The 14,235-nt window shown below is 40.6% G+C and overlaps 1 protein-coding gene across 1 annotated transcript; it reads left to right on the top strand.

The window, feature by feature from the left end:
* Window positions 1–4,552: 4,552 nt before the first annotated feature.
* LOC311516295 (transthyretin-like) lies at window positions 4,553–14,206 on the top strand. Its single transcript, XM_084620218.1, has 4 exons — window positions 4,553–4,695; window positions 6,751–6,881; window positions 9,409–9,544; window positions 13,886–14,206. Exons 1-4 carry the CDS (start codon window positions 4,627–4,629, stop codon window positions 14,006–14,008), a joined length of 459 nt encoding a protein of 152 aa, XP_084476344.1. The 5' UTR covers window positions 4,553–4,626; the 3' UTR covers window positions 14,009–14,206.
* Window positions 14,207–14,235: the final 29 nt, after the last annotated feature.

Below are 14,235 nucleotides of genomic sequence, written 5' to 3'. Positions count from 1 at the left end.
GCACAGACAATACTGAAGGGGGTTTATTCACGCTACCGGGAAGACTGACAAGCAGCTTCAAAAATATGGTGCCATAGTGGCCAGTTATATACATTCTCTTATCAATTCATTTACATTTATCTGTACATATAGAGACAGACATTGTTACAACCCTGAACAAAGATAAAAATAAGAACAGTATGTGCATATAGAGGTCATCCTACTTGCATCAAACATTTATGGCTACCTTGCAGGGGAAGGAGACGGGCTGCAGGTTGGGGGAGGGATGAGTGCTTACAGACATCCAGTGGGTTGTGAAGGGAGGGTTAGCATTATTCTTTCTTACTGATAAGCTGAACTAAGTTATCAGGTATTGACAGAAACTATGTCCTTGCTTTTAAGCAGTTTCTGTCTTTTCTGCTGGCTACATTTTAACTTCTTCCTGACAGACCTATCCTCCATGAATTTATCTAGTTCTTTTTTGAACCTTGTTATAGTCTTAGCCTTCACAACATCCTCTGGCAAGGAGTTCCACAGGTTGATTGTGCGTTTTGTAAGAAAAAACACTTCCTTTTGTTTGTTTTAAACCTGCTGCCTATTAATTTCATTTGGTGACCCCTAGTTCCTGTGTTATGAAGAGTAAATAACACATCCTTATTTACTTTCTCCACACAAGTCACGATTTTATAGACCTCTATCATATCCCACCTTAGTCATCTCTTTTCCAAGCTGAAAAGTCCCAGTCTTATTGATCTCTCCTCATGCGGAACCCATTGCATACCCCTAGTAATTTTTGTTGCCCTTTTCTGAACCTTTTCCAATTCCAATATATATATTTTTGAGATGGGGCGACCATATCTGCATGCAGTATTCAGGATGTGGACTTACCATGGATTTATATAGAAGCAATATGATAATATCTATCCCTTTCTTAATGATTCCCAGCATTCTGTTCACTTTTTTGACTGCCACTGCGCCTTGAGTGGATGTTTTCAGAGAACTATGCACAATGACTAATATCTCTTTCTTGAGTGGTAACGGCTAATTTAGACCCCCATCATTTTATATGTATAGTTGGGATTATGTTTTCCAATGTGCATTACTTTGCATTTATCAACATTGTACTGCATCTGCCATTTTGTTACCCAGCCACCCAGTTTTGTGAGATTCCCCTTGTAGCTCTGTGCATTCTGCTTGGGATTTTACTATCTTGAGTAGTTTTCTAACATCTGCAAATTTTGCCACTTCACTGTTTACCCCTTTTTCAAGATAATGTGTGAATATATTGAATAGGACTGGTCCCAGTTCAGACCCCTGGGGGACACCACTATTTACAGCTCTCCATTCTGAAAACTGACCATTTATTCTTACCCTTTGTTTCCTATCCTTTAACCAGTTACCAATTCATGAGAGGACCTTCCCTCTCATCCCATGACAGCTTACTTTGCTTAAGAGCCTTTGATGAGGGACCTTGTCAAAGACTTTCTGAAAAGCAAAGTACACAATATCCACTGGATCCCCCAGTCCACATGCTTGTTGAACATCTCAAAGAATTCTTGTAGATTGGTGAGGCATGATTTCCCATTACAAAAACCATGTTGACTCTACTTCAACAAATTATGTTCATCTATGTGTCTGACAATTTTGTTCTTTACTATAGTTTCAACCAGATTGCCCGGTACTGAGGTCAGGCTTACTGGCCTGTAATTGCCACGATCACCTCTGGTGCCCTTTTTAAAAATTGGCGTCACATAGCTATCCTCCAGTCATTTGGTACGGAAGCGGATTTAAATGATAGGTTACAAACTACAGTTCGTAGTTCTGCCATTTCACATTTGAGTTCCGTCAGAACTCTTGGGTGAATACCATCTGGTCCTGGTGACTTATTTCTGTTTAAGTTTATCAATTTGCTCCAAAACCTCCTCTAATGACACCTCAATTTTGGACAGTTCCTCAGATTTGTCACCTAAAAAGAATGGCTCAGGTTTGGGAATCTTCCTCACATCCTCAGCTGTGAAGACCGATGCAAAGAATTCATTTAGTTTCTCCGCAATGGCCTTATCGTCTTTGAGTGCTCCTTTAGCATCTCGATCGTCCAGTGGCCTCACTGGTTGTTTAGCAGGCTTCCTGCTTCTGATGTACATAAAAATATTTGCTATTACTTTTTGAGTCTTTGGCTAGCTGTTCTTCAAATTCTTTTTTGGCCTTATTATATTTTAACATTTCATTTGCCAGAGTTTATGCTCCTTTGTATTTTCCTCACTAGGATTTAACTTCACTTTTTAAGGGATACTTTTTGTCTCTCACTGTTTCTTTTACTTTGTTGTCAAGTTCATTATCATGAACTTTTGTTCAAAATGCTAAACGCATACAAACATTTGACAGAATTCTGTTAACGTATGCCATTTGTAAATCTTCTCAAACATCTCTGCACTTGCCAAATTCAGGTGGAAGTAGATACAGTGAAAGAAGGGTTGTCCCTATTTGAAACAAGAAAGTACTCCAGTTGGTCCCTTTTAATGGCACAGTGATCTTATGTCCAAACTTGATCTTCTGAAGATTTCTAGCTGGAGTTCTATGAAACTTCATGTTAGTTCAATCCAGACCTCATATGGAAAAAGACTGCAGAATTTCACTATCAGTCACAACACCAAATCCCTATATAGATCAAGTACTATCTGTTTTCCCCCTGAGCTTTAAGGGGAAGTGCTAAGACAGAAGCATGACCTTTTAACAAAGTTATCTGCATAACAACTCACAAGAAATCTTCTAAAGTCAGCATTGGTTAAGATGCAGACTGATTGTGTGTGATTCAGTTGAAGTCATGGAGAAATTGTGTTTTTTTTTGGGGGGGGGAGGAGGAGAAAGGAGGGCAATCATTTGTCTAGACTGGTGGATTAGTCTGTTGGACTGAATATGTTTTGTTCTAGTGGGATTGCAGTGACTCTATGGGCAGCTAATACAATTGTACCTCTCAAAAATAAATCAGTGCTCATTTGTTAGTGAGCTTGTAATTTAAATTCTTTAAATTGGGAGCTTGTTCAGAAGAATGGATACCAAGTGAATTAATAAATTACATAAGTACTGCAGCAACAATTAACTGTTTGGATTTCCCTGATTTCTTGACTCTGCCCTTGTTACACAACTCTTATAAACATAAGTCAAATATTTTAATTTGGTGCGGTTTCAATGGAATATATTTCAAAGGTATCACACTGGAGTTTGAAAAACAGTATGTTTCCACTTGCTATGGCTACACCCAATAACTATATATTTGTAATAATAAACATAACTGCATACAGACAACAAAATATGCTTACCTAACCACATTCAGTTATCCACCCAGCTCTAGGTTTAATACAATTGACGACTGAATACATGTGTTAAAAATAAAGATCACAAAAACCAAGTCCTTATTTCAGGGCACTGTATGGAGCACAGCCTCTTAAAAAAAATTGTCCATCTAGGACTCTCAAACTCATCACATGTTCTTGTCCTGACCCCAGTCCCACAATCCTTTGTGGCCACATCCCACAATCTGTTGGCAGTCAAAGCAAGAAACCACGGCTGTTGTGATGCTGGGAACCGATGAGGTGTAGGGTGATGCTGGGGCGGGGGGGGGAGTGTTAGATTCTCCTCAGGGGGAGCTGTTGGCTGTTTTCCCACCCAGTGTGGGTGCTAGATGGCTTGGGTGGTTGATGTTTACTGGTGGCATGGTTGGGAGGTTAGGTGGTGCTGGGGGAGTAGGTACAGCTTACATAAAGCCTCCTATGAAGAGATGTCAACGGCTCTTTTAAAAAAAGAATCCAGTTGATCACAAGCGTAGAGACACACTTAAGGTTACAAGATAAAGTGCCAAATTAAAAGAAATAACTTCCAATTCTATAGGGCACCTTTCCACGTGCAATTAATTTTGCCCATAAATTTACTGCAGGAATAAATGACAGTATTTAGATCACAATTTGACTGTACCCTGAAAACAGGTAGTTAGATGGCCAAAAGCCATTTGCATGGATGAGAGACAGGCAAAGTGGAAACATCACAGGAGGTGGTCAGACACTGCTGCACAAGTCTGGAGAGGCAGTCTAAGAAGATGGAGTGGTCCACCTTGACTTCAGTACTGCTTTCAACAAAGAATGAGAAGGGTGACAGTTTTCATCAGATAAACTCAGAGGTTGCTGATTCTATGGATGAGAGTATTTTCCATGCTATGACAAGAATGAAATCCATACTGAAAATGAAAAGGATATTATTGTGCAAGAGAGAAGGAAAATCTACTTTCTCACACATTGTCAAGACCACATACAGTACAGCACATATTCAAACACAACGTAAAACAGAACATGAAACATGGAGGGGAATAGGCCATTTACAATAAAGTAATTGTAATCAGTGGATCAGCGATGCAAAATGTGATCCAAAGTTATTTTACAGAAGATAATGCAGCAGACTAATCTCCACAGGCAAAGTTCATGTTTGTGTGGGTTACTTATTCTCTTACTATTTACTAAGTAAACAATCAGAATCAGCAGCTTTGAAGTCATACAGCACTTGATAAGCAGCCTAATTTGAGGGGATTGGGTATAAAAATCCCCAATCCCATCAGTTTCTAATTGCTGACACCGAGACTCTCAGACTGCCGGCAGAATGGCCTTTCGTTCTTTGCTCCTTGTTTTCTTAGCTGGACTGGTGGTTTTCTCTGAAGCCGCACCACTGGTAAGTGTTTTGGTATTGAGGTGGCCTTTCATGTGTGATCCATGTAACCTACCTCATTTTTTCTTTTTTTAAATGATGAGAATTGGAATAAGTTAAAGACAAATCAGCCTATTTTATTACATTTATTTTAATTGTATATTGTGCGTTGACCCTGCACTCTCCTACCGCTTTTCTTATTTCTACAAAAAAAGTGCTTCCCCCTTTGCGGTAGTTATTTATGTTGATGAAAGCAGTAGATAGGCTGTAATAGGAGGTAGCACCTGCTATCAGGATAATTTCAACAGCCACTAAAAAGGACCTTCTCTCCCAAATATGGTTTCAGCCTTGGGAGGCTGTGGAGAAGCAACTCCTCCCCTCACAAGACATCAAAGCCATCATCAGCTGATCATCATCTCAACGGGCAGTACTGGTTGGGTGGACATATGGCATGAGAATTCACCTCCCAGAAGGCCTGCCAACTGCTGCCTACTGACTCACCGGCAAATTCCTTCTGTAGTGGCTCTTGCTCCAACCTCAGGAGAGAAGGGAAATGAAGTGGTGCTTTGTCTCTTCTCTACCCACTCTTCCTTTATTGCTCCAGGTCTCCCCATCACCATTCTGTAGTTGGAGAGGATTGCCATATCTCCTGCTCGGAAAGAGGCCTGGGACCAAGTCTAGGGCCCCACTTCCCCTCTTCTCACTTCTGGTGGCACTCATGTGGCTCTGAAAAATGTTGGAGATCCACACACTGTGTAGCCTGTTGATCTCCCCCAGCAGCATTGCCCTTGTACTCCCACTCTGCTCCACAGGGCCACTTCTGATGTTTGGGGAAGCTAGGCCATATGTTTTTAATTATCCTGTCCTCCAAACCCTGACAAAGCTTCTGAGGTGGTGGCTAAGAAACTCCTTTATCCACAGAAGTTGACAACTCCTGCTACAATCTGCCCCACTGATGACATCAGAAACCTCAGCAGGCAGGAGGCTCTTCATCCTAGAAATCGGTGGGGAAGAGTGGGAAAGGAGTGAGAAAGTCAATCAGGGCCACTGAGTTTATTCCGGTTTGTTAGTTTCATAGATGAGTTTTTCTCAGGCTATGTGGCAGGATCTCCAGAGGTGAGGTAGATTGTCATAGGTCCCCAGAAGGGATAACAGGTGAGGGAAGGGGTCACACAGTTTATGTTATTACAATTTTTGAATAAGAACCTTTCTTTGAATAAAAAAAAGTCAGAAACTGAAACCTCATTTTTGGAACCAATAATGGTTAAGCAGACTCGGTAGTTATCACTAACCAGCAGCTACCATAGAACTCTAAGAGTTTTTTTACACTTAAGGGGTTATGAGACGAGCACAGTCTTGTTGTATCATCATTCCCTTTGGGGTTGCTGGCTTCTCGGGGAGGAAGCAGTCACTGGTCTAATGAGCACATGGAATATAATTGTTGTAGGGTTTGTGCAGGGGAAGCTACTTATACCTTACTTATACCTTATACCTGTGCACATACCTGACCACAGTCTGGCCCATAATGGGGTTATGATAGCGAGACAGAGCACATGTGCACGGCTTGCCAAGCTGACAGTTGAACGAAGGGAGGAATGGGATAATGTGACCACCGGGAAGCCCCTCCTGACCAAGAGAGCTCTCCTCCAGCCCCCACACTAAAACAAGGAGATCATATTGCTGGATTCCAAACCATCACCACTCCCCGTTTCCAGGATTAAACTTTTATTCGGTCATCTGTGGCTTGGTTGTGCCAGTTAGCAATAACTCTGCACTGGATGCTAGTCAGAACTGCATCACCCCAGAGGGAGTGCTGAGAGGCATTCCATCTCTGAGGACAGGTTCGCAGTGCACATGAGGAGTGCACCCCTTTGTAGGGTACAGCATATGCTCTCTCCCTGCGATCCTGCAGGCAAAATTTTCGTATTATACAGTAAACTTATGTACCTGGTATATGAAAATATGTGATATCTTCTAATTCTAAAAAATGAAATTTCTAAGGGGCATGCTTTATCATGGCCCATCACTCCTATATACTCTGTCATACAAGAATTACATCTCTCTTTTCCCTATATGCAGGGCTCTCATGATTCCAAGCACCCTCTTATTGTGAAAATTCTAGATTCAGTCAGAGGAAGTCCAGCTTCCAGTGTACCTATTAAATTATATAAAAAGGCCGATGATGGGACCTGGCAGCTCTTAAGTTCAGGGTAAGTCATATAATACAATGAGAAGGGGGTGAGGGAGGCATTGAAAGAGGCTAAAGATTACAAAACCCACATTTTACATGCATTCATCTTAAAAACATATGTATAATGTCATTAGTTACAATCTGAGAAGTAATAAGATAATTTATGCCTACACCAAATATTTACTCGGTGTGGGGGTCTCTTCTAAGTAAATTATAGCTGCAAAGCTAGCAGACTGGCTCCTGAATGGTTTGAAAAAATTGTAAACACAAGGGAGGTAACTCACAGGCAGCATGAAATGTGGTATAGAAAACTATTCTTCCATCAATTGCTGTTTGACTCTTCCCTCTTCATGACACTTCACTTTATGGCTACAAGAAGCACATCAATTCTTAGCATGAAGTCCACCTCTGCTTTAGCAAAGAATGAAAGCCCACCAATTTCTACATAATATAATACAGTATAGTCAGAAGAGACTTCTAATCTGTATGAAGTTGAAAACTCTAGTTAGGAATTCTGGCTGCACTGGAGCATAAATATATTGTTTCAAGATATCGGTAGTCTAGCAACTTCCAGGAGAAAGTCTAGGGAAACCATTATCCTCTGTCAAGTAGTCTACAATAGTCTGGATCATTTCAGAAAGTGGATAGTGAAAGTCGTCACACTGCAGGAATCCACCACTAATGGGATCCCAGCTTCAGACCAGTAAAGAGCCTAGAACATAAATGTATGCAAGTTCTCCAACATTACTACACAAAGGAATTCTTATAGTGGTGGTGCTCCAAGTATTAGAACAAAGGTGCCAATACATTGTTTAAAGAGTTAGTCTCTGACAAACTTAACGGCCCAGGGCTGCATAGGATCACATCGAGTAGGGGTAAGGGAATGGAAAATCCAGCCCTATGATTTCCCATTTAAACCAAAATGTGCCATCATACCCAAAGAAGGAAGCAAGAGCACATGGTAAACAGCTGAAAGCATATGCTGCCACTTGAGGTATGTATATTTATTCCTAAAACACGTATTGACTATACTAGTAGTGTACACAATACAGTGCACTGAGATGTGTGGGCAGGTGTGTGTGCAAACATTGTGTGGGTGTATGTGCGAGGGGGGGGGAGGGAGAGTTGGATGCTCTAGGATCAGTTTCTGAGGGTATTTAAAAAAACCTGAGATCTGATGCAAAGAACATGCAGTGGTATTTTTATTCCGTCTATTTGGCAGAGATGATAATGCAGAGCCCAGTAAGTAGTTGAACTTCATTAGAGACAGAGAAATTACTTCCACGCTCACTTCAGTGTGGTAGTGGAATTTTAACAGTTGGATTCTCAGAAGCCCACTTGAGCCCATCACTGTACTTTTAGCTAAAAGAGTTATCAGGGTATAGTTGAGAAAGTCTGTAAAGTAAATGGGGAGTTGCTTGAAAGTGATCAATGTAGGAGAATAAAATGTTTGTCTACTTTTTCTATCAGTCAGTAAAAATTCTAAGAACGGGCTTGAAAGCATATGGCATCTGTGATTTAACAGGTTCCTAGATGGTTTATCATTAAGTGCTGAATTTCCTTGTCTTATACTAAAACAAATAAATGTGTCAGTTGATGTACTGATTAGCATTTACCTTTTATTGAAATGAAGAAATGCAACAGAGACATTTACAGACTGAGTCTCAGCATTCAGAACTTTAAACAATGGATGGAGATTAGTGAAACACGAATATAAAATACGAGTGTCATACTATCCACCGACATCGGATCACTAATTCCCACACTACAGGACTGATTAAGTGGAAATAGAGTGTTTTTAAGAGGAGCTACATTAAGCCAGGAGACAAAATTCAATACAGACTCCACATCAGCTAGCACTTAAAGCTCTGCAGTTTCTAGACATTACTAATGTCCTGATAGGTTTGTTTAAATTAGTCTATCTGCTTGTGAAGGTCAGACAACTCAATGGACTAAAAAGATTTCACAAGACTATACTCTTGGTCAAACCTATGGCAACCTCAGTGTAATTCAAATAATTCTTGTAAATAAACCAGAACAAAGTACTCTCCTAAAAAGACAAAATTAGGAACAACCTTATGTGAAGTATTAATAAATAATAGGGTAAATAACCACTAGTTTAAGTTTATTAAAACATCATGGGAGTTATGCACTCTTCGGCCACCGGTGAGTTTTTCTTGTGTGCCCCCTGCTGGCTCTGAAGTAACATTTAAACAACTCTGGACTCAGCCTGACAGCCTTATCAGAAGACAGCAAACACCCATGCCAGGTTTCTTTTGGCTTACCTCCAATCTTTGCGGCAGTAACAATAAAGAAGCTTCTACAGCCCAGACATACTTTGTGGTATGCATGGGAGATCTAGATGCAAGGACAGACTTTGTGAGGCCTCCACAGTACAGAAAGGAACAAGTTATTTCAGATGACCAGTCAGCATTTTCCCAGATGTCTGGCTACAGAATGTCATTGTAGTTCAGTGCTACATATTGCTTCTTTCTTTCAGACATCTGAACACAAAAATAAATATATACTATCTTGCTCTCATGCAGAAAAACCAATGAATATGGCGAGATCCATGAGCTTACAACCGAGAAACAATTTGTAACAGGGTTGTACAAGATTGAGTTTGACACAGTCACTTACTGGAAGGGACTTGGCCTTAACCCATTCCATGAACATGCTGATGTGAGTATTCATTATACTTCTATTTCACATTTAAAAGAGAACCTATAATTGCAAAGAACAAGGCTGTGTTAACTGTAGAGGGTTTAATTAATAACTGTGTCCATTTACTGCTCTCCAGTTTCAAAGACTTTGCCATGAACTAACACCTTCCAGTTCACTGAGCAGTTCAAATTTGCAAACTCAGAGCTCCACAGGAATTTCCACACACCAGATACCCCAGAACTAGCCTCCCATTTGCTCTCAGCAGGCTCCTAGACTTGTTTCTCATCTAGGAACTTCCCCCCACCCCTCACTTCTGCAGCTACCCAGTGGTCTTCCTGGGTTTTTGGGGCATTTGTGGGGGAAGAACAACATGGCTATTTCTCCCTCAGTCTAGTAAGGAAGAGGAGGGTTCCATATTTTCCTCGGCCCATCACTAATGCTTTTGTTAGTGATGTTTGCCACACAGTGGTACTAGTACAGCCGCTTCATATGCAATTGATTTTATTTAGATTTTTAAAGAAAAGTTGATTCAATGCTCTACCTGCATGCAACACAGTTATTTAAAGTCTATAGACATTATAAAATGGTTTAATAGCAACAATATTCCAAGCTAAGTCCTTTTTCAGTTCATTCTCCCCCACCCCACTCACAACCAAGAAATCTTGAAGAAATTCATCAGTTTTGGAAACTGCTCTGAAAATCTCCAGCCTCAAGCTCTGTTGCTTCAAGGTTTGGAGGAGAGGATGTTAAGTTCCAGAATGGAGGCACCTCCACTGAAAACACTTTGCCAACAGACAAATAGCTTGGAGCTATCAGTTTGACCATCCCAAATTATTTCTACTGCTGGGTACAATATGAAGAGGGAAACAATCCCTTAGCTCAGGAGTAGCCAACCTGAACCTGAGAAGGAGGCAGAATTTACCAGTGTACATTGCCAAAGAGCCACAGTAATAGGTCAGCAGCCCCCCACCCCATATCAGCTCCCTTAATTGTTCATTTTCCCACTCCTAAATGCTCAGGTGGTTTACATACTGCACATAGCAGAAAGATGACAAACTTTTTTTTAAATAAAGAACAGGAGTACTTGTGGCACCTTAGAGACTAACAAATTTATTAGAGCATAAGCTTTCATGGGCTACAGCCCACTTCATCGATGCATAGAATGGAACATATGGTAAGAAGATATATATATATATACACACACACACACACACAGAAGGTGGAATTTGCCATACAAACTGTAAGAGGCTAATTCATTAAGATGAGCTATCAGCAGCAGAAGAAAAAAACTTTTGTAGTGATAATCAAGATGGCCCATTTAGACACTACTGACCACAATACTTACCTACATGCCTCCAGCTTCCATCCAGGATACACCACACGATCCATTGTCTACAGACAAGCTCTAAGATACAACCGCATTTGCTCCAATCCCTCAGACAGAGACAAACACCTACAAGATCTCTATCAAGCATTCTTAAAAATACAATACCCACCTGCTGAAGTGAAAAAACAGATTGACAGAGCCAGAAGAGTACCCAGAAGTCACCTACTACAGGACAGGCCCAACAAAGAAAATAACAGAACGCCACTAGCTGTCACTTTCAGCCCCCAACTAAAACCTCTCCAGTGCATCAACAAAGATTTACAACCTATCCTGAAAAATGATCCCTCACTCTCACAGATCTTAGGAGACAGACCAGTCCTCGCTTAGACAGCCCCCCCAACCTGAAGAAAATACTCACCAGCAACCACAACACCACACAACAAAAACATTAACCCAGGAACCTATCCTTGCAAAGCCCGATGCCAACTCTGTCCACATATTTATTCAAGTGACACCATCATAGGACCTAATCACATTAGCCACGCCATCAGGGGCTAGTTCACCTGCACATCTACCAATGTGATATATGCCATCATGTGCCAGCAATGCCCCTCTGCCATGTACATTGGCCAAACCGGACAGTCTCTATGCAAAAGAATAAATGGACACAAATCTGACATCAGGAATCATAACGTTCAAAAACCGGTAGAACACTTCAACCTCTCTGGCCACTCAGTAAAAGATTTAAAGGTGGCAATTTTGCAACAGAAAAGCTTCAAAAACAGACTCCCAACAAGAAACTGCTGAGCTTGAATTAATATGCAAACTAGATACCATTAACCTGGGTTTGAATAGAGACTGGGAGTGGCTGGGTCATTACACAGATTGAATCTATTTCCCTACGTTAAGTATCCTCACCGGGCCATCTTATCACTACAAAAGTTTTTTTCCTCCTGCTGATAATAGCTCATCTTAATTAATTAGCCTCTTACAGTTTCTATGGCAACTTCCAGTGTGTGTGTGTGTTCGTTCCATTCTATGCATCCGATGAAGTGAGCTGTAGCTCACGAAAGCTTATGCTCAAATAAATTTGTTCGTCTCTAAGGTGCCACAAGTCCTCCTTTTCTTTTTCCCCTAACAGTTATACATTGAATTGAACACAATACAAAAGAACCATCAACACAGACATGTAATGGTCATCTATTACCCTGTAATGGGTTTATCTTTCCGCTGTTGGTGCTTCATTTTCCCCTCTTCAACTAGTGGTCTGCAGTCTCCCTGGTGGATGGAGTAATCTGAGGTTTAACCATCCTGCCAAATCTCAGTAAAAATTCTCTCATTTTCAAGTAACAAAGCAGTCTCCCAGCTCTCTCCAGGCTTGGTAATCTTCAACTGTCCTCCATTGTCTCAATAACCCTTTTTTCTTAACAACACAAGGATACACACTTACAGTAGTGGTGTGGACAATTCCTGTGCCCTAACCCTTACCCTTACCCAGGACATGAGGCTGTGTGAGGGGAAAGAGGTTGCTTCCATTTTCTGTTGAACCTCCTTCTGAAGCGTCCCTAAATAAATACAAGTGTCAACTCCGGCCACACTCCCACACCTCCACTGCATTGCTCCAGGCCTCCTCTTTTGCCAGTTTACCCCTCTCCAGGGTTTCTTTCTTTCCACAAATCTTTACTCACTAGCATAGTTTCTCTGACTAATCCTTCTCCAGGATTCCTCTCCCTCCTAAAGACATGCATCCCTACACCCTTCCCCACCATGTCTCACTGAGCCCAGATTTCATATGATATAGTTCTATAATCACCTTTTTTCAATTACACGGTTAGCCCCAATAACAGAAGGGCCAGCATGCTGTGTTACAAAACCTTAGAGTCTGCTGAGAGCAAAGAGCACAAACATCAATCCCTCGTCGGGTTCACAAATGGTCAACAATACCTCATGATCAAAAAGCACATCAAACGTTGTCTCTGTACTGTAACACTGATTTATAAGGTCTTGCACATATTTTACTAGCTTTATGTAATTCACAAAATGTAAAAACAGTGACAGAAAATTATCAAAACATTAGACACAATATGTATGCTTCCAAAATTTAAACTTGAGGTTAAATCTACACAATAGTTTTGAGGCACAGCTTGTTATTTGGGAACTGGGAAGTAATGAAGAGGACTGGTCACAGACAGAGCCATCTGGATCACTTGGTAAGTTGGATGCAAACACACTATGTTTTAATTCAGCCAGATTTAACAAACAAAGAATACAAGCCATAATTACAGGATGGGGCACTCTGCCTTGGGAAACTGATCTAAAAAGGGCTGGAGGGGCATGATGGAGAATTAGCTGAACATAAGCTCCCAGTGCAATACTGAGGCCAAAAGGGCTAATGAGATCCTTAGATGCATAAACAAGGGAATCTTGAGGAGCAGAGAGGGTATATTACCTCTATACTTGGCACTGGTGCAATGCTACAGAAATATTGTGCCACACTTCAAGAAGGATATTGGTAAGTTAAAATGGATTCACAGAAGAGCCATGATTAAAGGATTGTAAAATGTATCTTATAGTGATAGACGTATGAATCTCAATCTATTTAGCCTATCAAAGACAAGATTAAGGGGTGAGTCGATCACAGTCCACAAATACCTACGGGGCGGGGGGAGGGGAAATAGAGGGCTCTTCAAATTCAGCAGATAAAGTTATAACAAGATCCAATGACTGGAAGTTGAAGCTACACAAATTTAGACAAGAAATAAGAAGCAAGTTTTTAAACAGTGAGGGTAAGTTGTTCCAAGGGTTAGTTACGAAGGGTTGTGGTGGATTCTCCATCACTGGAGAGATTTAAATTAAGATTGGACTTTTTTCTAACAAATTTGCCCTAGTTCAAGCTGGAATTAATGTGGGTAAATTCTACGGCTTGTGATATGCAAGTGGTCAGATAAGATTATCACAATGGTCCCTTCTGGCTTTAAAAATGTAAAACTATGTTTCAAGCTCTCAAGTGTTTTTTTCTCTCTCTTCTCCAGGTGGTATTCACTGCTAATGATTCTGGTTATCGTCATTATACTATTGCTGCTCTCCTCAGTCCCTTTTCTTACTCAACTACAGCTGTAGTTAGCGAACCAAAGGAATTCGGAACTACACATTAGCCATGCAAATTGTCCTACATTGGTCAATTTAACATTTGTAGATTGATTCTGCTTTTTGGCTGCAATAATCAATACTTATTACTCACATAACATTTTTCATCTTCAAACACTAACTCAAAAGCAAACTGCTATGCAATGGATTTTTATTTTGTGAATGTATTACCTCTGGTAAAGTCAATAAATGTTTCTTAAAAAGGTTTTCAATTACTCTTTCAAAAAAAAAAAAT

This window comes from Lepidochelys olivacea, assembly GCF_965140295.1.
Source record: "Lepidochelys olivacea isolate rLepOli2 genome assembly, chromosome: 2".
Taxonomy (NCBI): Eukaryota; Metazoa; Chordata; order Testudines; family Cheloniidae; genus Lepidochelys; species Lepidochelys olivacea.
The sequence above is the reverse complement of the archived record's forward strand: the minus strand, read 5'-3'. Positions and strand labels throughout refer to the sequence as shown.

Bases quoted from the DNA above. Each gene is read 5' to 3' on its own strand.
- LOC311516295 (XM_084620218.1), top strand. From the start codon at position 4,627: ATGGCCTTTCGTTCTTTGCTCCTTGTTTTCTTAGCTGGACTGGTGGTT. The intron at 4,696-6,750 runs GTAAGTGTTTTG...CCCTATATGCAG, and splicing joins TCTCTGAAGCCGCACCACTG to GGCTCTCATGATTCCAAGCA. The intron at 9,545-13,885 runs GTGAGTATTCAT...TCTCTTCTCCAG, and splicing joins CATTCCATGAACATGCTGAT to GTGGTATTCACTGCTAATGA.